The 23,576-nt window shown below is 36.5% G+C and overlaps 1 protein-coding gene across 5 annotated transcripts in view; it reads left to right on the plus strand.

The window, feature by feature from the left end:
• Nucleotides 1–23,576, plus strand: part of LOC122688445 (cytohesin 1 interacting protein) — a 76,054-nt gene that overhangs the window by 43,087 nt on the left and 9,391 nt on the right. For 4 of the 5 annotated variants that reach the window (XM_043894443.1, XM_043894442.1, XM_043894441.1 and 1 more), the window contains 5 exons: nucleotides 13,070–13,119; nucleotides 13,355–13,409; nucleotides 17,322–17,424; nucleotides 17,642–17,735; nucleotides 20,517–20,586. In XM_043894443.1, the coding sequence (XP_043750378.1) occupies nucleotides 13,070–13,119; nucleotides 13,355–13,409; nucleotides 17,322–17,424; nucleotides 17,642–17,735; nucleotides 20,517–20,586 (372 nt within the window). Of the gene's footprint in view, nucleotides 1–5,181; nucleotides 5,443–13,069; nucleotides 13,120–13,354; nucleotides 13,410–17,321; nucleotides 17,425–17,641; nucleotides 17,736–20,516; nucleotides 20,587–23,576 lie in introns of those variants that run through there. The other variant, XM_043894440.1, reaches the window with a different exon arrangement.

Consider the following 23,576-nt stretch of genomic DNA (forward strand, 5'->3'; position numbering starts at 1 on the left):
AACTTTCTTATATAGGAGCATGGTATTTTTTTCCCTTACTCTGGACTTGATAATGTTCTTCATAAAATATTAAAAATGCTTGCTAAGTTCATTCCTGTTTTATGAAATTTTGGCTATTTTGTTAGTGTTTCTTTCCTCTGTTATTACAAGTTCATATCATCCCCTGCTGCTATATGAGAAATTTATATACCCTTTGAATCTTATATTTAGGAAAATTATCTTACTAAGTCTGTTCCTCAGTGGATTGTCTTGGATATTCTAGTTATGAAGCCATGTCACAAACAAATCTTATGGTTTAGTTTCTTTCTTTACAAATTCTATACCTCCTATTTGTGATATGAAGTACAGCAGTGATCATTGGTGAGAGTTATTGTCATCTCTTCTTTTCTTCTCACTGTATAGAAATACATTTCAACACTGAAGATGTTATTTGGTGTGTGTTCCTGACAGATACTTTTCATTATGTTAAGAAAGTTTCCCTTCTATTTTTAAATTCCTTAGTATTTTTCAAAGCAAGGAAATCATACCAGTCTTGGTGTCTGTTGCACTGAATGTTTTCTTTCATCCAGAGATTTAGTGATTTATGTTAATATCTTATATCCTACTGTTGAAGTATCTTTGTATTCCTGGGACACATCCTACTGTGTTGAGAAGTATTATTTTTAATACAGTATTTGGCTCAATTTGATATTTTATTAAGACATTTGTATCAGAATTAATAAGTGAGATTAGCTTAATATTCTCTCTCCTTTCTTTCCTTCCTTCATTCTTTTATGCCTTCTATATATAGTTTGTATGCTAAGTCTCTTTAGTCGTGTCTGAATCTTTGTGACCCTATGAACTATAGCCGGCCAGTCTCCTCTATTCATGGGATTCTCAGGCAGGATCAGATTAATTAGCTTTAGAGAATGCGTCTTGTTTTATGCTCTTGGACAATTAATATAAGATTTGTATTTATCTTGAAAATTTAGTATAGCACTGGTAAAATAAACTGGATCTCATCTCAAGATTTTTTGACTAGTTTGAATACTGTAAAAAATTCTGTCCACAGAATTATAGAAAATTATAGAACTTTGGAATATGGGTTAATAGCACAAAATTTTTCTGCCAGTTTAGTTTTTCTTCTTTGATGCTTTAGAACAATGTTGTTGAATTAATTTTGTTAAATATCTTCTCCTCTACCCTTTTCTTTCTATTAACAAACATTTACTGAACACCTAGGTATAGGTGTTCATATAGAAAATGAGGTGGTTAGAGGAAATTAGACAGTGTAGAAACAGACTTGTGAATAATTAGCTTTATCAGTTCAGTTGTGCAGTCATGTCTGACTCTTTGAGACCCCATGAACTCCAGCACACCAGGCCTCCCTGTCCATCACAAACTCCAGGAGTCCACCCAAACCCATGTGCATTGAGTCGGTGATGCCATCCAACCATCTCATCCTGTCATCCCCTTCTCCTCCTGCCCTCAATCTTTCCCAGCATCAGGGTCTTTTCCAATGAGTCAGCTCTTTGCATCAGGTGGCCAAAGTATTGGAGTTTCAGCTTCAACATCAGTCCTTCGAATGAACACCCAGGACTGATCTCCTTTAGGATGGACTGGTTGGATCTCGTTGCAGTCCAAGGGACTCTCAAGAGTCTTCTCCAACACCACAGTTCAAAAGCATCAATTTTTCGGTGCTCAGCTTTCTTTATAGTCCAACTCTTACATCCATACATGACCGCTGGAAAAACCATAGCCTTGACTAGATGTACCTTTGTTGGCAAAGTAATGTCTCTGCTTTTTAATATGCTATCTAGGTTGGTCATAACTTTCCTTCCAAGGAGTAAACATCTTTTAATTTCATGGCTGCAGTCACCATCTGCAGTGATTTTGGAGCCCCCAACAATAAAGTCTGACACTGTTTCCACTGTTTCTCCATCTATTTCCCATGAGGCGATGGGACCAGATGCCATGATCTTAGTTTTCTGAATGTTGAGCCTTAAGCCAACTTTTTCACTCTCCTCTTTCACTTTCATCAAGAGGCTTTTTAGTTCCTCTTCACTTTCTGCCATAAGGGTGGTGTCATCTGCATATCTGAGGTTATTGATATTTCTCCCGGCAATCTTGATTCCAGCTTGTTCTTCCTCCAGCCCAGCGTTTCTCATGATGTACTCTGCATATAAGTTAAACTAGCTTTATAATCTAACTGTAAAATACTAAGTCTTAAAAGAATGATCTGAAAAAAGTGATATGAGAATGAAGGCAGTCACCATGTCTTGCCCTTTGTCAGCAGCACACAGTGTCATTCCAGGACCTTGCTTCAGAGGTGTAAGACCTCCTATCCATTAAACTACCTATGTATTTTATAAAAGTGATATGACATTTCAGAGATGAAGTTAGATAAGAACTTGGAATTCTTTAATTTGTTTTATAGACAATGAGGTACTACTGAATTTTTCTGAGTAGGTAGATAACTTGATCTGGTTTCATTTTATTATGAAATAAAGGCGATGATGAAGGGAAAGATGGTTTCAGGGTATTATAATTAATAAAATGGCAATTAATACAATGGCAATCTTAATGGCAATTTTATAGAATATGAAATAAATAGTAGAAAATCTTTGTAAATCAAGGTTTGAAGGTTGAAATCACATTTGTATGGAAACATTAGTTTTTCCCTACAGTTATCACAAAGGATACTTTGATCAGGGTAGTTATTAAAATAAAATATTTCTAACTGTGGTGCTGGAGAAGACCCTTGAGAGTCCCTTGGACAGCAAGGAGATCAAACCAGTCAATCTTAAAGGAAATTAATCCTGAATACTCACTGGAAGGATTGATGCTGAAGCTGAAACTCCAATACTTTGTCTGTCTGGTATGAAGAGCCTACTCATTGGAAGAAACCCTGATACTGGGAAAGATTGAGGGCTGGAGGAGAAGGGGGCAACAGAAGATGAGATGGTTGGATGGCATCATCGACTCAGTAGACATGAGTTTTAGCAAACTCAGGGAGGTTGTGAAGGACAGGGAAGCCTGACATGCTGCAGTCCATGGGGTCACAAAGAATTGGACACAACTGAGAGACTGAACAACAAAGTTATTAACATATTTACTAATTAGTGTGACACAGGTCCTGATAATCAGAACAGAGAACTGATCTATTTTGATCAAAATACACCAAGTCATAAAGATGTAATTAACAAGGGTGACCATACTGGTATGTACTGGCTGAATGTCAAACTTCCCCTTGACTCTGATTTTACAACCATGGATCTCATAATCTAAAGTATTCTACTTGTTAAACACATTTCATAAATCTAGTAAAAATTTTATTTTCCAATTTCTGAATTTAGTATATTTCTCTAAAATCTATTCTTTCAATAGATTTCTATAATTTATATTAGCTTAAGATTAGTATCACACAACTTAATTGATACAATTTTAACATCTGTTTGTAAAACCTGATTGTTGGTTGGCTTAGTGTCCTTATATCAGACAAACATGTCATTTCTATTTGGTATCTTGAAATATTAAAATATTTACCTAATTTTATAAAATTCCCAGAAGACGGGTGGACTGCTGTCCTCAAGTAATAGTGTTAATTTATTTCATGTACCTTATAGTAACCTGGAGATACTTTAAAACTCAATCTCTCTCTCACATCTCTCTCTGTCTCTCTCTCTCTCTCACACACACACACACCATAAATGTCTTTATAATTGACCATATTCATTAGTTGCCAAAGTCTCTACAACTCCCTTTTGTATTACACATTTATATTATTTTATCAAACTGAACCTTGGAGGCATATGTGTTTGTCATCCCTGATTTAGATCTTTATAGGGCTTCCCTGGTGGCTCAGATGATAAAGAATCGCCTGCAATGTGGGAGACTTGGGTTCGATTCCTGGGTTAGGAAGATCCCCTGCAGAAGGGATGGCTACCCACTCCAGTATTCTGACCTGGAAAATCCCCATGGACAGAAGACCCTGGCGGGCTACAGTCCATGGGGAAGCAAAGAGTCGGACACAACTGAGTGACTTTCATTCATTCATTCAGGTCTTTGGAGACATCATTTTGTTCATGTCATTATCCAATTCCAATTGTAATGAGTCATGCTGTGATAGGGTTTTAAAAATTTCTGAGGTGACTCCATCTCTTAAGCACCGTTAACTCTGAAGATTTTACGATTTACATTTGGCAGATTTTGCTTGAGCTGAATTTGCTTTGACTTCCATTTTAAAGACTTTTTGACTCTTTAATATTCTACTGTTGAACTTCCCAATGATTTTGAAAATGACAATTCACTTTTTATACTATCCAAAACTTCTCATTTTGATTTTATTTTGAATCTTCCTTCTATTTATGTCTCCTGCTCCTCCTCTGAAACTAATTTCCTTAAAACCATTTCCCTAACTTCCACCAATAAAAGCATCAGTGAAAGTGAGTAATTCATGTTGTTGCCCTTGGTGCATGTGCATTGGCAGGGACCAACTGGAAATGTTCTTGTGCCTGTTTGGTTTGCCTGTTACTTTCATGCCCTCTCCATTCCTCCCTTGGACCAGTTGCTGATGTTGTAACTAAGTCTAGTCTAAGACATGGCCAACTTTGTGCTCTAAATGTGCTTCCCCTCCCATTGCTCTTTGTAGACATGATGGATAATTTTAGTGAGGATGAAGTAGTGGAAGGACAACCAGAGGAATGTTGAATGATCACAGCCCAAGTGGCAGATATAATGTTTTTTTCATGAACATTAATGAGCCAAGATGTTTGGCGAAAGTACGTTACAAAGACTTCGTGAGAGGACATTATGACTGGACCCTGTAGGTCTTGCTTATATTCATGGGGAATCGGTATCCACACATCCTGACCTTTACACTACATTGGCCCATATTAAGTAGGAGAGTGGATGTCAAACTAATGGCAGAATTTGGGGAAATTTTTCTTTTTCCTTTACAAAAAAGGTAGACAGTGTTTTGAACACAACTTGCCATAGAACATGAAAGTGTAAGAGTTCTGGCTGTTTGAAGAGAAAAAAAATATAAATCTATTTATTTGAATGCTAAAAACTAGCCTTCTCTCAGGGGCTTAAAGAAAAAAGCCCTGAGAAATGGGAGTGGACTGCAAGATAGTGTTTGTGTAACAAGTACCTCAAACCACAGAAGTCACATGGGCTCTTTCTGCTTTGCTACTTTTGATTACTTGTCAGAGGGTTATACTTTTAGTTTCCCCCACCCTGCAAGGCCATTCAACCATGTGCTAGCTGGAGTAATCTTTACTCACAATGTCTTTACAAAAGCTCAGGAAACAGAGCAGCAATGGCAATTTCATGGAGTACTATGCTGGTCCAGGGCATAGCTCCTACTCCACACTCACAGGCAATTTTACCATGGATGATGATAACAGAAGGCTTCAAATGCTGGCAGATACTGTGGCTACTTTGCCTCGGGGAAGAAAGCAGGTATGAGGGCTATTTTTACCTTTTACAGTGTTCTTGTTCTCTTGAGAGCAGAGTGATATATTTGTCTGACTGCATGTTAAAAATGTTATTTCAGATCCTTTGAAATTAGTGGCTCAGAGTATGAGTGAAGAAAGAGGCAAGGAGCCCAGAAAACTCACACTCTAGTCATTAAGTCTTAATTTAAGATTTAAGACCATGAGAAAACATTTTTAGGGCAAACCTGAAAGAATATTATTTTCTCACTACAAGAGGTATTCTGATAAAATAAAATCATTAAGCATATCAGCTTGAAGATGGTGTATATTGTAGACACAACCAGTTTGAGAATTATTGCTCCTTTTTCCTATATGTCTCCCATTGGGAAGGAGTCCTTCCCTCCCAGGCTGTCTCCCAGTCTCTAATAGTCATGTCAGTTCATAATCCAGGGAGAAGACATATTTTTTAGTGCAAGTTTTATTGACAACATTTTCTTTAGTTCTGGGCTCTGGCATGTACCTCACACTATTGGGAATTAAGACTTTTATTGAATAAATGAGTGCAAGATCTGCCACTTAGTAGCTATGGAATCTTGAATAAGTCATTTTCTTCTCTAAGATTCAGTTTGCTTTTTTCTGAAATGAAGATAATAATAGAACCATCCTGTGGGGCTCTCCTGCGATGTAAGTGAAGAAATGCGCGGTGTTTAACAGAATGACTGATATGCAGTATGTGCTCAATAACTCAGTAATTATGTTATTATTTTAATTTTGATTGCAAAGTATTTCCCTAGAGAGGAAAACTTATTTGGGAAAATCCATGTCCAACTGGATTTATTGCGAGTTTTTTCAATTTCCAACTTGTAAAAAAGAATTAAACCAAAAAAATCTCTTCAGATTTTGGTTCGTTAGCTTGCTACAATGTCCCACATACACATCTGAATGCAAAAATATTTAGAATTGTTTTAAAGCATGAATTTTTGCCCTTAAATCTTGCATGCACATTGTATGTTCCTCTTAAGCCTTCTAATTTCAGGATTACAGAGTTATAGCATAGTGGAAGAGTCATGATCTTTTTTTAGTGATGCACATAGCTGATTCTTTGGTATTTTTCAAAAGAGATAAGGGAATAATTTGTTCTGGTTTGGATGACTGATCTTTTTCAATTCCAAAGTGCCTTTATGACATTAAGTTTAATAAAAAACATTCCTATCGAGTTATTTTCTGAAAATAAAGCCCCTGTGGGAAGTACCAAAACCTTTATTCACTTTTCAGGTGTATAGCAGTGCAGGGTGTATAAAGATGAGAAGGACAATTTCCTGGCCTTATAGGGTTTACGATTGAGCAGACAGAACAAGTAGGTGTTATACAATATAAAGTAACATACATGCTCAAACCCAAGTACATGTCTTTGAGTACAATCTTCAATGAAAGATGTACTGTATATTGAAGGGTATTCCAGCGCAAAGGAATAATTAAAATGCTGAGGTACAGATCTTGGGGCCCTTAGGGCAGTTTAAGTAATAGTACATAACTGTGTTAGATAGACCTGATAAGTGTCTGTGTGGGAGAGGAGAGGAGACCTCAGAGCTGGCCTGCTTTTCATAAGATTTGGACCTGAGGAAGTAGTAATCTGACCAGCACCCAGGGAACCAACTGAGCATGACTGAATACAAAGTTTTAGGAACCTTACTCTGGAACCTTGCTTGTTGGTAAGTGGCTAGAGACTAGTGGTGAGGGAGCAATTTTTGCAGTAGTTGGAGAAAGAGGAACTGAAGGAATGGAGAAGAGACATAAAGACTTGGCTGTGAAAAGCAGAGGAGAAGAGGGGGCCACTTTGGTTTGAAGCCTGAGTGAAGAAAGCATGAACTGAAATGAAGCAATCAGGGAGTCTATGGGAGAAGATGAGAACAGTTTAGGTATATGAGATACAGTGTGTGTGTGTGTAATCTGTATATCTATTTACACATGCACACACACTTCCACACCAATTATTTTACTAATATGTTCACATCTTTTGTAGGTCTTTTCTTCTCCCTTTCCTCATATTCTTTCCCATGTAAGACTCCTCCTATTCAAATGGCTTTTTGTTACTGTTGTGAAATTTACTTAAGGAAAATAAAAAGCAAAACAAAACATTTGTATATGATATATTTGATTCTGTACAATTATCATCAATGAGACTTGATGCAAGTTTATTCCAACCGTTCAGAATTTTCCAAATGGGTGTTCATTTGCTTTAACTGGTCTTTAGAGAATAACTATTCATTTGGCACTGACTGAATTGCAGGCAACGAGATCCCTGTGAAGCAATCCCACAAGCAGGTGTTTTCTGCCCACTGTTATTTTCAACCCTTTCAGTGCTGACGTCAACAATTCATACTTCTTGTTATCATTGGCTTTGGTTTCTGCAAAGCTGTATCTGGTTAGCTCGTAGTTTCAGATTAATTTTCAGAATCATTTGGGTGTTTGCACTCAACATTATTTAAAAATAGATTTCTCTGTGTTTGTATTATCTCAGTACCTGTTTTTGTAGGAGGTGACATACGCCCAGTGAGGTCTCCTAGTTTTGAACACAGTTTTAGGGAAAAAAAATCCCTGCAATGGAAAATGCTGTAGGAAGGAGATGGTATGAAGTAATGTTATCTTGATGAATGTTGTGATACTAAAAGAGTAGCCATGGGCCTTACACCCATTTTCCCAAGGGCAGTAGGTCACCCTTGGAAAGTAGTTTTCACTGAATGCTCTAGTGAAAAACTGACAAACAGAGGGGAAGACTGAATATGCATTCGTGGAACCACACACTGTTTTTCTTTGTTTGGTTTTCTTTGGTTATCAAATTATTACTAAATAGACAACTTCTGAAAGGGTGATTTCAGTTATAAGTCAGATATAGAATATTGTGCTGACTTTGTATGTATTTCTGAGATGGATTCTGCCCTTCAGGAGCTTTTATTTTATTTCTGGCCACACACTCATCTGTCACCAAAATTCCTAAGTGTTCTTGATGTTAACAAGATATTTTGATCATTTAATGAATACTTTTAGTAGAAAACTGTTAACTTCATTACAAAAGAATTTGATAAGTAGTCTCTAATCCATATTGTGGTGTGCTTAGCGAATATATCCAAAAATTTTTCTTGAAAGAGATTCATGAGCCCACAATAAGAATTTCTTGAGAAGCTGCAAAGTTGTACAGTATTTACATTCCTTAAGAGCACTTATAGTTAAGAAATTGAGTTCAGCTCCATTATTTTGTTAATCTTAAAATATTTCTGCAGAACTGTGTTATTCTAAGCCGCCTGACTAAAAAAGCGGAAAAAACCTGTATTCATGGAAGAATTGGGAGGGTGAGGTAGGGTACTGGAAAGGGAGCAGAACACACAATTTGTGGACTTTTGAAACAAACAACAAAAACAAAAATATCTCATCTGTGAATAGGTATCTGCCCCTCCCCCCACTCTTGACACTTTCAGGAAATGAGTACACAGTGAGGAGAGGAAGTAGCAGGCTGTTACTTAGCAGCAGAAGTGGCTACAGTGTGAAACTACAAGCTCCTCTGCAGGGCTGACTATCTGGCTCTGCTACAGATTTTTCCTATTTTCTGCAAACTGACAGTTGAAATATTTGGTCTTGTTTCCCACTAAAGAAGGACATTGTGAATCATCTCATAGCAACAAAAATTATGTTGCATTTTTTTGGTAAGCTTTTAAATCACCTGACTAAAAACACAAGAGTTGGGATCCTCAGCCGAAACCCCAGGCATCTTTATATTAGAAGCTGAAAAAAAGTTAAAAGCATTAGTTGCTCAGTCGTTTCCGACTATTTGTGACCCCATGGACTGTAGTCCATCAGGCTCTTCTGTCCATGGAATTCTCCAGGCAAGAATACTGGAGTGGGTAGCCATTCCCTTCTCCAGAGGATCTTCCCAACCCAGGGATCAGAGGCTAGCAAGGGGTTAAGGAGTTTTGTCTTCTCAGGAGACATAATTGAATGTGTAGTTTGCAGCCCTGCCAAATTGCTAAACCTAGATTTCTCATATTAGATAATGTGTAATAAAAGACAGCTGTTGCCAGCATATGCTGTTTGTTGCATACCAGTTCCTCATTAAAGAGTTTTGGTGTCATCCCTCCAGCCCTGAGAAAAGACTCGGGTTGGGAGGGCGGTCTAGGGAGCAGAGACTCCACTGGTCAGATTCTAGAAGAAGGCTGCTCACTTCAGGGAAAGGCTGCAGACAAAACTTGTTCTAAAGTGTAAGATCTTTGATAAGACCTCAGACATACTTCTTTTCACGTAGACAGATAGTTTGGTCGAACCCTAAGAACATTCCTTTGGTTGAACCCTAAGAACATTCCACATCGCCTGAGTCTGAGAGTTCAGATAAAAAACAAGTAGGTACTGTGTCTAGATGTGGCATGTGTCAGAGAATTTGATGGTGCCTCATTTATTTAAATTTTTTTTTTTAACTTAAATGTTAGGTGCCTATGACAGGCTCATTGCTGATCCAGAGTGGAAATTAATTTATAATTTGATTTAGTCTGATTTTTTTCTTTTTCTCACTGAACCCGAGTCAGTCCACAAGAACTGAGTTTCTTTTCTGCATCTCATGTTGTGCTAGGTAGAAAATTCCATTTTAATCTAGTCAATTAGCTAGAGTAGAACTGTTAGCCCAAGAGAGGTGGGGAAATTTCCTTTTCTGCAGACAACTTGGATTTGTCTTGTGGACTTAATTTTGTATTTGAATCTATCTAGAATGATTTTTTTTTTTTTAATTTAGAAGGCAGGTTAATGGAGGATGAGATGAAATCTTGAGATTCTCATCAATGCTATGATTATTTGCTTAGCAAATGTGTATTTAAAATTGATGAGGAAAAAGTCTCAAAACTTTAAGAATTCATTAATTCCTGCTAAATGAATGAAAATGAACTATTCATTCATTTAGCAGTTGTGTATTTAATGTTAGGTGTCTATGATAGGCTCATTGCTGATCCAGAGTGGAAACTAATTCATAATTTGATTTAGTCTGATTTTTTTGTTTCACTGATGACCCATGTCAGTCCACAAGAGCTGAGTATCTGCTCTGCATCTCATATTGTTCTAGGCAGATATTTCCATTTTAATCAGGTCAATTAGCTAGAGTTTGACTGACTTTGTTTTCTATTAGTCCTTTTGCTATGGTTCTTGCTGTTTTAGAAGTCAGTTTTTTTTTTTTTAATCCTTGTTTGTTTTCTTTCATTAAAATTTTATTTTATATTTTTAAAAGTCTACCCTTGAGCTTTTCCTATGAATATTTAATTTAATGGACAGATTTGAAGACTCATATAAATCTTTGCATCTCCCACTACCACTTACTTGCTTGTATTGTTATCTAGTAGTTTACTTTTGTTTTTCTGTTTAGCTGTTTATATGGTTCCATTCTATTCCAAACCCTGTGCTAGGTGTTGGGGTAGAAATAAAATGAATACATCCTTCAAGAGGTCCAAAGGCTACAAGTAATTATGAACAGAAGTGAGGTGTTTAATCCCATCTGCCTTCATATAAGTACACATATATGCTTCCACATATATAAATATATGCATAATCTGATGAGTATTGATAGCAAGAGTAATATTTTTAAATATAAAGACTAGTTATGATTTACAGATAGCATGATATGACCTACCTAAGTAGTTTACATCCAAAATAAGGATAAAAGCCAAGCAAATGGAAATAATGAAAATAAAAAAATATGAGTATAGTATAGTTGAGAGGTTGAGAATGTTTGGGCATATCAAGTTTATTGCTCTCTTCCACAAGAAGGCAACCCACTGCATAGCTGAATGGTCCCCACTCTTGTTAACGGCACTTATCAGGACAAAATCAGGCTGAACAAACCACACAAACTGTAATAGGCCTTCCGCAGTTAGTCCTTATAAATTAAAAATAGATTGTTGTTCACTCGCTAAGTCGTGTCTGATTCTTTGTGACCCCATGGATGGCACCATGCCCGGCTTCCCTGTCCTTCACTGTCTCCTGGAGTTTGCTCTGATTCATGTCCATTGAGTCAGTGTTGCTATCTAACCGTGTCATCCTCTGCTCCCCTCTTCTCCTTTTGCCTTCAATCTTTCCCACCATTAGGGTTTTCTTTTAAGCAAATATAGAGAAATGTGGTTTTTTTTTTTTTTTTTCGGTTCTGAGCCTTCTCTTGTTGTAGTCTTCAAGAGGATATAAATGATTTGCAGTCCAGAGCTAATAAAAGAGGAAAGTATAATAAGTTTATTATTATTGTAGGAAGACATCAGTTTTTCATTGGGTTAACAATACTGACCAGTGGCCAAATTCTGAACTCTGAACCATTCAAGAAAATTTGTGAGAATGCTGGCATTTTGTACTTGGTAATTCAAATTCCTTACAGTGATGTAGCTTCTCTAACAAATGCCTTAATGAAGATTTCATTTGTGCATTAATTTCTTCTGCATACTTTTCTCCTTTTGGCTGTTATCTTCTATTTTACTTTTACTTGTTTGGACTCCTGCATTACCTCCTGATATTTTCTGTAGTCATTGATATATAAGAAGCATAATAGGCTGCCACTTAAATAAACACCTTGGACTAACCAGTAGCATGAACTTCTGTTTTGGAACATTGGACCAACACTTGAGAAAGAGCTGATTAACATTTGTTAATGCCTAAGCAAAGAACCAACACAAAACACACAAAACTCACTATAATTACCTTAAAAAAAGAGATGACACCTTTTAGCAACTTTTCCTTTATTTATAATGATAGACTGTATCCTGGAAGCTTATCTCTAAATGATCTCTTCCCAAAACAGGCAGAGAAGTAAAGTGAAAGTGTTAGTTGCTCAGTCCTGTCTGACTCTTTGCAACCCCGTGGACTATAGCCTGCCAGGCTCATCTCCAGCGAAGAATACCAGAGTGGGTTGTCATTCTCATCTCCAGGGGATCTTCCCGACCCAGGGATCAAACCCCGGTCTCCCACATTGCAGGCAGATTCTTTACCGTCTGAGCTACCAGGGAAGCAAAAGGTTATGTCATTTACAACATTTATTCCATTCTGAAGTTCCTTTCTTTTCTTGGCTGAAATCTCACTGTACTCTTTTAAAATCATTGCAAAAATAAATCATAAAAATAATTGAGGTTTTGAGTCCCTCATTTTATCCAAATTATGCTTCTAGGTATTAGATGATTTTATCCTTCTAAAAACAGTAACATATTGAACTATTACAATAAACAGTCATTTCAACAGTATCTCCCCAAACTATAAACTATTTGGGTTTTATATGCCATTCTATGGGTGTTATTTTTTCTTTGGATTTCAGTGTGATTATAAACTGTTGTGGTTAAACTTTCAGAGGCTATTTCAGGTACAGATTAGATATGAAGTTCTTTTTGGAAGCTTTGGAATTTTGCCACATTACATTAACTCTTTTGCCATAAGGTGTTATTATCGAAGCCTCTTTTAATCTTTCAAATGTAATACCTGAATGGTTCCTTTCCCAGCTCTCCTTTGCTATCACTGGAGAATGGAAATCACTGCCTTTCTGTAACAATTTCCCAGGAGTGGGGCCAAAGAAGAGTCCTTTGTGATTTAGAACATTTTACAGATGTGTCTTAAGGATCTTTCAATAACTGTGTACTTGTATTTTTCAGCTTGCTCTGACAAGATCGAGTTCTGTGGGTGACTTTTCCTGGTCTCAAAGGTAAAGAATTTCATCTATTTTTTGGTGTCTCACGAAGATGTTTAGAAACACAGCTTTCCAGGCTGTTGATATCTCTCTCTTTCTCTCTCACACACACACACACACACACAGGGACAGTCATATATACTACAATTTATACAAACATCAGCTATTTTTTATTGACAGTTATTTTTAATGATAGATATGTGCCAAATGTGATACTTTGATCTTCATTCCTTTTTTTTTTTTTTAACAGAAAGCTTGTTACTGTGGAAAAACAAGATAATGGAACATTTGGATTTGAAATTCAGGTGGGCAGTTTTCAAATTTTCCAGACTTTTAATTAAGAAAGTGGCACCGGCAATGTCATGGTATTTACAAAGAAAGAATGAAGTCGGGCTTAGGGATTGATAGAGGCTGTGACTTGTGCTCTATGTGTGGCTGTTTTTGGTAGTTTTTCAGTGTGTAGGGTACCATCAAGGAAAGAAAACATTCAAGCAGATAAAATAATCACCCTGAGATTTACTCAACTTCTTGTTTCTCTTTGCTTTATTCTTCTTGTCGGTCTGAGACTGATCAGAAACTCTTGCTATCAGTCAGCTCATAAATAAGAGAATGACATGCTCTTTATAGGTGAATCTTATATATTTGCATTAGTGATGGGTTTTGCATAATAATTTCTTATACTGTGCATCAGATTTTGTCTACACTTCAGTATTCAGAGATACTTGAAAGAAATGCATTTGTGTATATGGACTGGATCTATTCATTTATAGTTACTATTACATTTGAAAATACTAAAGCTTTCATATTGGACTTTATGAGAAGTTTGTACTCTTCCTTAGTGATAACATTTTATAACTATTATTTGAAAATACTTAAGAATATTTGGCTCTATGCGTGTATTGCCTCATGCTGTTGGAAATTTTAAGTCTTTATGGATTTCTATTTAATAGCCTAAGAATTTAATTTCTTATTTGCTGTCTGCTTCTTCATGGCTATATTTGTAAATATAATGCATTAGGTCAAACAAAGGCTTGTCTAATTAACCACAACAGAAGTAGTTTAAGTATTACTGTGTTCTTTTTCCATTACACTTTGCATTTCTTTTAGTAGCATTCTGCATAATCATATCCTCATGCCAAACATCAGTTTTTATATCTTAACTTTGGTGCTGGCTTCAGAAAACTTTGGTGACTAATTATCAGGGCAACAATTGGAAACTCAGTGTGTTTTAAGATTAGGAACAGGAAGCTGCTCTATAAGACACATTTTAAGAATAAACAAAACGGAACCTTAGCTGCAATGAGCAGGGAGAAGGCTCTCAGAGAAAAGAAGAGACCTTTTCCTTTCTGAATTCTACTTTTGAATTTGGTGAAATCTCTAGTTCTTTCATTGGGCTTCAGAAACATAGTACTCTCTCTTATTCTTCATTGTCATGGAACACTCCCTATTCTGTATTGTAGAGACACTGTGCTTTTTGTGACCACTTCTTTTCAAATGAGAATTATGCCTAAGGATGTGCAGTGATTGCTACTGAAAACAGGAACAGACTGCTCATTTATCCTTACTTAATGTGACCAAGGAGACTCTCTTCTCATCTTTCTATAGACATATCACTGCTTCCGCCACATTTCTCCTTCATACCATAAACACTACATGGAGCAAGAATCAAAACTGTCATTAGTAGACAGCAGGTTATAGTGGCCTGAACCTTTGTGGATTCACATGAATGATGGCTTCACCTCTGGACTGTAGCATGTTATTTTAGTGATGCAAGTGTCCATTCCTCTGCAAATTCCCTATGGGTGTATGCTTTCCATTACTAGCTCTATGCATTACCTATTACCTAGTACTCACAAGGTTTATAGTGATTGTCAAATAGGGGGCATGCCCTGAGAACATTTTAAAGGCCAAGTAGAACCTCACATACCCTTATTGTGCCTCCAGGACATGTATTTGGGTCCTGGTCAGTGGGGCACAGGGCATTCTGGGAGAGAATAAGTCCAAGTCCTCTGGTTTCCATGGATGTTAGCGTTCTGCTGATATGGAGAGACCAGAACACAAACCTTAGATTCATTTACAACTGAATTTGTGTTCTTTCAGTGCTACTTTAGTAGGCTCTTAGGCATTTCAAATGAGATAACATATGTGAAGTACTTAGTACTTAGTAATGTGCCTGGTTCCAATAGAAGGTCAGCAAATGACAAGGTAGAATCAAGGCTATTGGGCATGAGAAAGTAGTGTAATTTTGTGTCTCTAGGAAATGACTGAACAAAAGAAAAATATCCAACTGATTAGTTCTTTCTAAAGTTTTGGGACCTCTGCCTATCTCTAACCACAAATTTTACACCTGTGGCAAACATATATGCAAGTGCATGCTACATCAATTAAAGTTTCCCCTTCACTGTACTTACTTTGCTTCCTGGACATGGAGCGTAAATTCTCACTGCTAATGAGAATCATTATAACAGTGGTTTCCCAAAGGAAATTCTCTTATAGCTTTGGTCCATGTGTTGCGTGAACCAGACCATGCTTCATTTCTGGAAGGGCCTGGGCGGTGGCAAAAAATTCCCTGGCCAAAAAAAAACTCTATTAAAGGAATCTCTGATATTGACGGAAAGTAAATTCAGTTCAGTTCAGTTCAGTTCAGTCGCCCAGTCATGTCCGACTCTTTGCGACTCCATAGACTGCAGCATGTCAGGCTTCCCTGTCCATCACCAACTCCTGGAGCTTGCTCAAACTCATGTCCATTGAGTCAGTGACACCATCCAACCATCTCATCCTCTGTTGTCCCCTTCTCCTCCTGCCTTCAATCTTTCCTAGCATCAGGGTCTTGAGAGTAGATTACATGATCTCTAAAAGTCTCATCTGCCTTTAAGATATGGGGATTCTAAATGCCTTTCAGAGTGAATAGAAATCCCTTCAAGGTTAACAAAGTCAAGTTTCTAGAAGTTTCTTGCATTGATTGACTTCTGGTTCTGCTGGTTCTGGAAATTGTATGTCTAAAATATAAAGGAATGGACATCAGACATTAGTTTTTCCACAAGGACGCAGTACTGGAATGTGGTTTAATTTTAGGAAACAGATATTAGGAAGACCTACTCAACTCAGAATGCTGATTTTGACTCTAAATGGAACTAGGCCTCATAACTTAAATATGTGAAAAAGAAGAATATAGATCACTGGGGCACTCTATTCATCAAACACTGATGCTGTGTTCTTGGTACAAATCGAAAGGAAAAACAAAACCAAGTTGCTTTTGCCAAATTGAGGCAAGAGGTGAAGCATAACTTTTTCTCTTTTAGTCGAGTGGCTAATGAATTGGTGAGTATTCAGGGCAGGTGTACCAACGAGCATTCAGGAATGAAGATAATTGAGTCAATTATAATGCTTTCGAATTAATGAAGGGCAGATTGTCATTATTTGCAGAACTCTGATTTAATATAATTACTGTTGGCATATCTCCCTTGCTGGATGTGTAATGTTTCATACGCTCCTGTAATGAGTACTTTAGCTTGGGAGAACCACATAGAGATTTTTCTCTCTGCTCTTGGCTACTGTTGTTTTATCCTACTGGGGAAAGAGAAACTGAATTTTTCTTGTTAAATATACAATAGCATCAAGTGGTCTCTTAGGCATGAAAGTCTTAAATCTTAAACCAGTCTTACACTACTTGCTTTCTTAAGCCAGATGTGTTTTCTTTTAACATTTGTTTATTTATTGTTTGGTTGTGCTGGTTCTTTGTTGCTGAGTTGCTTTTCTCTAGTTGTAGTGAGTGGGGACTACTCTCTAGTCGCAGTGAGGGGGCTTCTCATTGCAGTGGCCTCTCTTTTAACAAAGCACAGGCTCTAGAGTGTGTGGGCTTCAGTAGTTGTGACTCACAGGCTCAGTAGTTGTGGCACATGGGCTTAGTTGCCCCCTGGCATGCAGCGTAATACTGGACCAGGGATCCAACATTGTGTCTCCTGCATTGGCAGGCAGGTTCTTTACCACTGAGCCACCAGGGAAGCCCTAGATGTGTTTTTTTTTTTAATGAATGGGGTCAGCTACAGAATGTGTGGAAGTGTCAGATTGGTCCTTAGATTCAGTTTATACTCAGAAAAGCTTCCCAAATTGTTATTTGTACTTATGTTATGTAAGGTAACTGATACTGCTTAATTTTTTTGACAAATAGATTTTGAGTTTTTTAATAGTAATTATGTATCTTTCTCATTTTACAGACTTACAGGCTCTCAAACCAGAACACCTGCTCCACAGATATATGCACCTTGATCTGCAAAATCCAGGAGGACAGCCCCGCACACTGCGCTGGCCTGCAAGCTGGTAAGTCAGAACTATGCTCATGCTTGGGATTATTTAAATAGCAAGAAATTTTTTTTTTTTTTTTGCTGGTGAAGGCCAGGATGTGATTGTTGCTTTGAATTTCCTCAGCTCCTTTATGTTGCCAAGGTTTGGGGCTTGTGTGTTTTGTTTCATTTGTGGGTCAGGAAAGATTATTTAACCAACCATTTTAACACTTGTTTTTCTTGGCATCTCCCAGGTGATGTCCTTGCAAACATCAATGGTGTGAGCACAGAAGGCTTTACCCACAAACAAGTTGTTGACCTGATCAGATCGTCAGGAAACCTGTTAACGTAACTATCTGGCGGCTTCCTGTGGGGCTTAAAAAGTTGTTACGGTCTCTCATAATGCCAGTTGAGTGAATGAATAGGCTTTTTGTTCAGGATCACAAGAAGGGGGGCAGTGCGCCATAGCTTGGGGACTGGGTACAGACGTTTCTATCAGTTCCTTTTGTTTCTCAAGGTTTCCTCAAACTTGAACATGTTGTCAACATCTGAAGTCAGAGGGCATCAGGAGCCCAAACGTCTGCGTGGGAAGGATAACATTTAAAAAATTTATTTTTGATTCAAATTCAATTAAACTGGCCCACATTCTCTTTAGACAGAGAGGAATGGATCCAGTTTCCGTGGTTGACATAATCCTGTGGTTAGAGCAAATGAAAGTTCAGAAGGGCCGAGCTTTTTCTTCTTGTACCACCAGCCAGTTGTTTTTCTCTCCTGGTGTTCTGTCTGAAAGAAGAGTCTGCTCAGCCCTCCTGCCCTGCAACACATACACTGACTCTGCTACTATTCCCGATTTACTAATGGGATGTGCGTTTCCCCAATAGAGATTCAACTGATGTTTCCACCCTTAGACCCTAATAAGACAAAGATGGAATTCACCCATTCATTAAAATAATATTTATTGAGCAAATACTGTATTTCCAGCTCTGTGACAGGCTCAGGGAGACAAAGACTCTTCTATTGCTTTATTTATTAAGGAAAGAGATAGGTAAGAAAAGCCCACAAAAATAAGTAACTTTGATATTTAAATTATGATAACTATTATGGAGAAAGTAGAAAAAGGGATGGGATAAAACACTGAGGGAGAGGGCTGCATTTTTCGTTTAAGTGTTAAAAGTGGTCCTTTCTGAGAAGGTGAATTTTGAGCTGAGAGCGAAATGATGAAAAGGGATGGTTCGATGAACTCCTGGTAAGAACATATCAGGTGAAAAAGAGAGGTTTGAGTTATCAAAGTAGGCTTGGCATGTTCAAGGGATAGAGAGATAGCCAGTATAATTAATTGGTGGCTGGTGAATTAAGAAGAATAGAGTAAGAAATGAAGACAGAGCATTCTCCAGGACACAAAGCATGGGTCTCACCAGTCAGGTTTAATAGTTTAGAATTTATTCTGATTATCTTTTATTCTTTATAGTCATCTCGTGAAGTTGATTTTATTCCTATTTATAAACAAAGTGACTCAGGCTGAAATGAGGTTTAGTTAAAACCAACCACCTAGTAAGTGCCCGCACTGGGATCTGACCATCTGCTCTGGATGACAGGATCCTTTCTCGAGCTATCCCACAGCTGTTCCTTGCAAGCTGCCAATAAAAAAATTCCCTGGACACTCTTTTGTGATTCTAGTCTAAAACTTCAAAGGATGCTTTTTTTTGGGGGAGGGGGCAGTTGTGTGAGAGTAATTTCGAAAGATGACTTGTGGTGGAAGAGGACCGTGTCCAACTCTATGGTTCCTATGAGTTCAGGATAAAGGGTGAGGACCACTCTAGCTCCAGAGAAACTTCAATCTATGAAGTAGGAACATGTTCAAGGGAACATGCTGGTGGTTAGAATCAGAAACCTGTATTCCAAATGGGTGAAGTGGGCAGACCTCAGGTGTATACTTAAAGAGTAGTGGGTGGAGACAAGTGGAAATCCAGAGGTCAGGGAAATGAGAGACAATTTGTACAAATACTGAAGACAGCGGCCAGTCTATGCCTACAATTCTGCCCACAGATATCTGTTGCTTGGGTAGATCAGATCAACAGTAAGGTACCAAACAGATTCACATGGATCCTCCCTATCATCTAGAGTCAAGAGCCTATAATGAGAAAGCTGATGTGTTGGCTTGCTATGATCTCATTGTCTTGGGTATAATGCTATTGGAAACAGCATTATACCCAATAGACTGCATTTAATATTATTATTTTACCTTGACAAATTTCTTGCATCTTTATAGAGTTACAGCTTATTTATCAGAATGACTTTGAACGAATCCTTAAAAAGATGCTTAGTTTTGTAACTCATACGTCATATTTATCTTATTCAGAATGATGCTTTAGTAGTCAAAATAAAGGCTTCTAACTTGAGCCCACAAAACAAATAAATCACTCAGGATAGAACAAGTCTCTTTATTTTCAGAAAGGCATTTGGTATAGGGAGAAAGAACACCATTAAATTGATAATTCTAGGATTAAAGTTTGTACACTTAAAAGTTTTGAGATGAGTCATTTGAAAGTTAATATCTCAGTAGTTCTGACCCGATTTGTTCTAGTTCTAAGGTTCGGGCAATTTACAGAGGTAAAATTTTCTAGAATCTTAAGGAAGAAAAGATTTTCCCATTTTAAGAAGTAGTTTTTTGATTTCATTGTTTGAAAGTCCCTAATGCGGGTTTTCAATTGCTGTATTCCTCATGCTTAGCACAATGTCTAGAGTCTGGCTCATAGTAGATGCCCAATGAATATTCACCAAATGAGAGGTGGTTCAGCCAGACCACACAACACGTTCTAGTAGAGAACAACCATCATTGCCCTAGAGTGGCTTCTATAAAATGAGCTACAGTTTACAAATAAACCAGAGTCTTTTCTTCTAGTCACCCTCTCAAAGGGTGTATTTTTTTTTTTTCCATATTCTTTCTTTGAATGTTGTCAGAAGGTTTGGCTTAGGTCCAGATACTTGAAGTGCCATGAGAATGGTGACATTTATGTTGCTTTTTGAGGACAGTCTGTGCTCAAAGTATAGTACTCCGTAAGGGATGGTGCTTGTTTGAGAGAATCACTCATGTTATTTCCCGCTCCCCTCCTTTTTTTCTTAAAACAGGATAGAGACTCTTAATGGAACAATGATTCTCAAAAGAACAGAGCTTGAGGCAAAGCTGCAAGTTTTAAAGGTAATTTAATTGAATACAGTGAGGCAAATTTTTCATCCTTGAATGTGTGAGTGGAAGAATAAAGATCTATTTGAAGAATTGAGATAGCCCTTGAAGGTGATGAGTCTAAACTGCTGAATTATCAAGAGCCATACAATTACATTTGCAGGAATATTAAATTCTACAAACCAGGGCAAATCACTTCCTTCCTTCCTCCTTCTGTCTATGGGGCTCAGAAAGGCAACAGGAAAGCACATCACCTGAAGAAGTTTTCATTAATGCACCTGTGATCTCTTTTGATTTACATTCTGTTTGGGAAAAAACAAAGATGGAGGAGCTGTCAATTTTCCTAAGTGCTGTATGTGTGTGCAGGAAGGCCTAGGATTTTTGTTTTCTGTTGTCCTTCCATTTTGCCTCCTTCTTACTACAAAGATCAAGTTCCTCTACTCCTGTGGATGTCCTTGAATCTACTTTTGCTGGCAAATACACTGTCAACTTTGGAGAAGAAATTGAAGTTTTCAGGAGATAGTGCACAATGCAGGATGTTCAGTGAAAATTCTCTGGGCTCTTTGAGGGCCTTAAAAATCTCAGTTTCTTAGAATGTGGAAGTTCTGGCAGGCCATGAAATCTAGGTCCTCACTCATGTGCATCTTAATTATTTGGCCCAAGAGGGTAGAGTTACCATATTTTTGTTTTATCTTGTATTCCTCCTTTCTCCCACATCTGATTTATCAACAAGCCCTGTTTTATTCTTTGTCAACATTAGTTTTATATTCTTGTCATTTTGCTTATCCCTCTGATCTTTTGAATCAATTTATAAAATTCCTTGAAAAAAATATCCTCTGTTAGATTTTGATAAGAATTGAATTGTCTTTACAGAATAAATAAGATCAATGAACATTTTTATGATTTTTGCTTTCCTTACTTCAAACACAGGGTCTGTGTCTTTCTATTCAAGTCTTTTATGTACTTCAAAAAATTCTGTATTTTCTTCATCCATTTTATATTTACACTGATTATACATTACATATTATATAATGTACATTACATATACACTGATAGATTTATTCCTATATAATAAATAAATTTAAATTGTAGTTTTAATTAATAAATATAATTATTTCTAAATTTTTCTTGCTGTAATTAATGTGGTTTTTTAATTTTTCAAATGCTTATTGCTATTGATATTTATGTAAATTTTAGATCCAAGAGTCTTGCTGAACTCCCTTTATTCTAGCTATATGTTTGCAGATTCCCTTGGATTTTTTATGTAAACATATTATCTGCATATAATAAAAGTTTGCCCCTTTACTCCCAATTGTTCAACTAGTTTATTTTTTTCTTCTCTTATAATATTGGTTAGGACCTTCAGGATATTGCAAATAATGACTGTTAGTTTTCAAGTTAAAAGAAGTGTCTCTAATATTTTATCATTAAAGTTTTGTAAGGAGTAAATAGCTCATCATATTATTTTTAGGTTTTTTAAAACTGTCAAAAGCTAATTTGCTTCTGCAGAAGAGAGTCTTAGTGAAAATCTTTTTTGAAAAAGTAAAACTGGCTGTTTCAGCCTTTTGTAAAAAAAAAAAAAAAAGAAATGTAGAATATAAGCTAGTAATGTTATTTAAAATATAAGTGAAAAATAGGTTTATGTTTCACGGAATAAAGAACTCTCTTGCACGACACATTTGCATGTTTATAAGCATTTTCTGTGCTTTGAACATTTTCTCTTAAAGTTGTAATATACATACTTTATTGTTTTTCTAACCTAGAACATTTTCAACACCTCCATCGTCTCCCAAAACATCACGAATCTTAACATCTTTAAACGTCCATTTAAACCTCCATCTTCTTTATTATTGCTTACTTTAGAAAATTCTATTTTTAAAATAAAAAAGACAGGTTTTTATTCCTAACAGCTGGTAATGAGCAAGTATACCAACCTGTGAACTGATTGGCTTGCCCCGTTTCTTATATTCTGTTCTTTACTTTTGGGTTTACTTTCCTTCTTGCCATAGTGTTTCTTTTAGTGAGGGTGGGTGGGTCTTTATTGAAAAATATTTATTTCACTGCTGCTATTGAAAGAGTTTTATAGGTAATTGGATTATTCTAAGCTGATGTTTTGTCTCCTTAGCACTTTGATTGTATTGTTCTTTGATATTTTGTTTATGAGGGCTCTCCTAATTGTTTATCTTTTGTAGGTAATTTGCATTTTCTATATTTTCTTCTAAAAGTTTAAAGTGTTTTTTTTTAATATTGAAGTCTTTAATTCACTTAAAATTAATTTTTTATGTAGTATAAGATAGGATTCCAATTTTATTTTATTTTTTCTCTTTGGAAACTCAGTTCTCCCAGTACCATTTATTTTATACAGTCTTTCCTTTTCCCCAGTGGATCTGAAATGAAACTTCTGTTTTTACACTAGTTCCATATATGAATGAATCTTATAGGCTTCTAATTCTGATCCATTGATTAATTTGTTTCTCTCAGACTCAGCTATTCCACATTTGTAATAAATATTGATGTCTGATTGGGCAAGATTTTTAGGTTATTCTTGGCCCTTTAATTGTGCACATTTTAGAATCAGATTGTCAAATTCTATAATTTTGGAGTTTTGGTAGGTATCATTGTTTTATACAGATCAATTTGAGGAACCTGCTATCTGTATGCTATTGAGCTTTCTTACTGACAAGACTATCTCACTAGATAATTTTTAATTATTTTTTGTATTTCAATAAGGTCCTATATTTTTATGCAGATAGACCTTATGCATCTTTTATTAGATTTATTCCTTTGTAAAATGATTTTTCTTCTTATATACTTTATTAAAAATATTGTTTTGAGGTTTATTCATAGATGTGTGAAATAAATTTTCCTATGCTGTTATTATACTCAAACACTTTGCCAGACTATATAATTTCTAATTATCTATAGATTATTTTGAGTTTCTCATGAAGATAGTAACTATCTATTAGGAATGATATTCAGCTCTTATTTTGCTATATCAGGTAAGG

The sequence above is a fragment of the Cervus elaphus genome, chromosome 33 (genome assembly GCF_910594005.1).
Source record: "Cervus elaphus chromosome 33, mCerEla1.1, whole genome shotgun sequence".
Taxonomy (NCBI): Eukaryota; Metazoa; Chordata; class Mammalia; order Artiodactyla; family Cervidae; genus Cervus; species Cervus elaphus.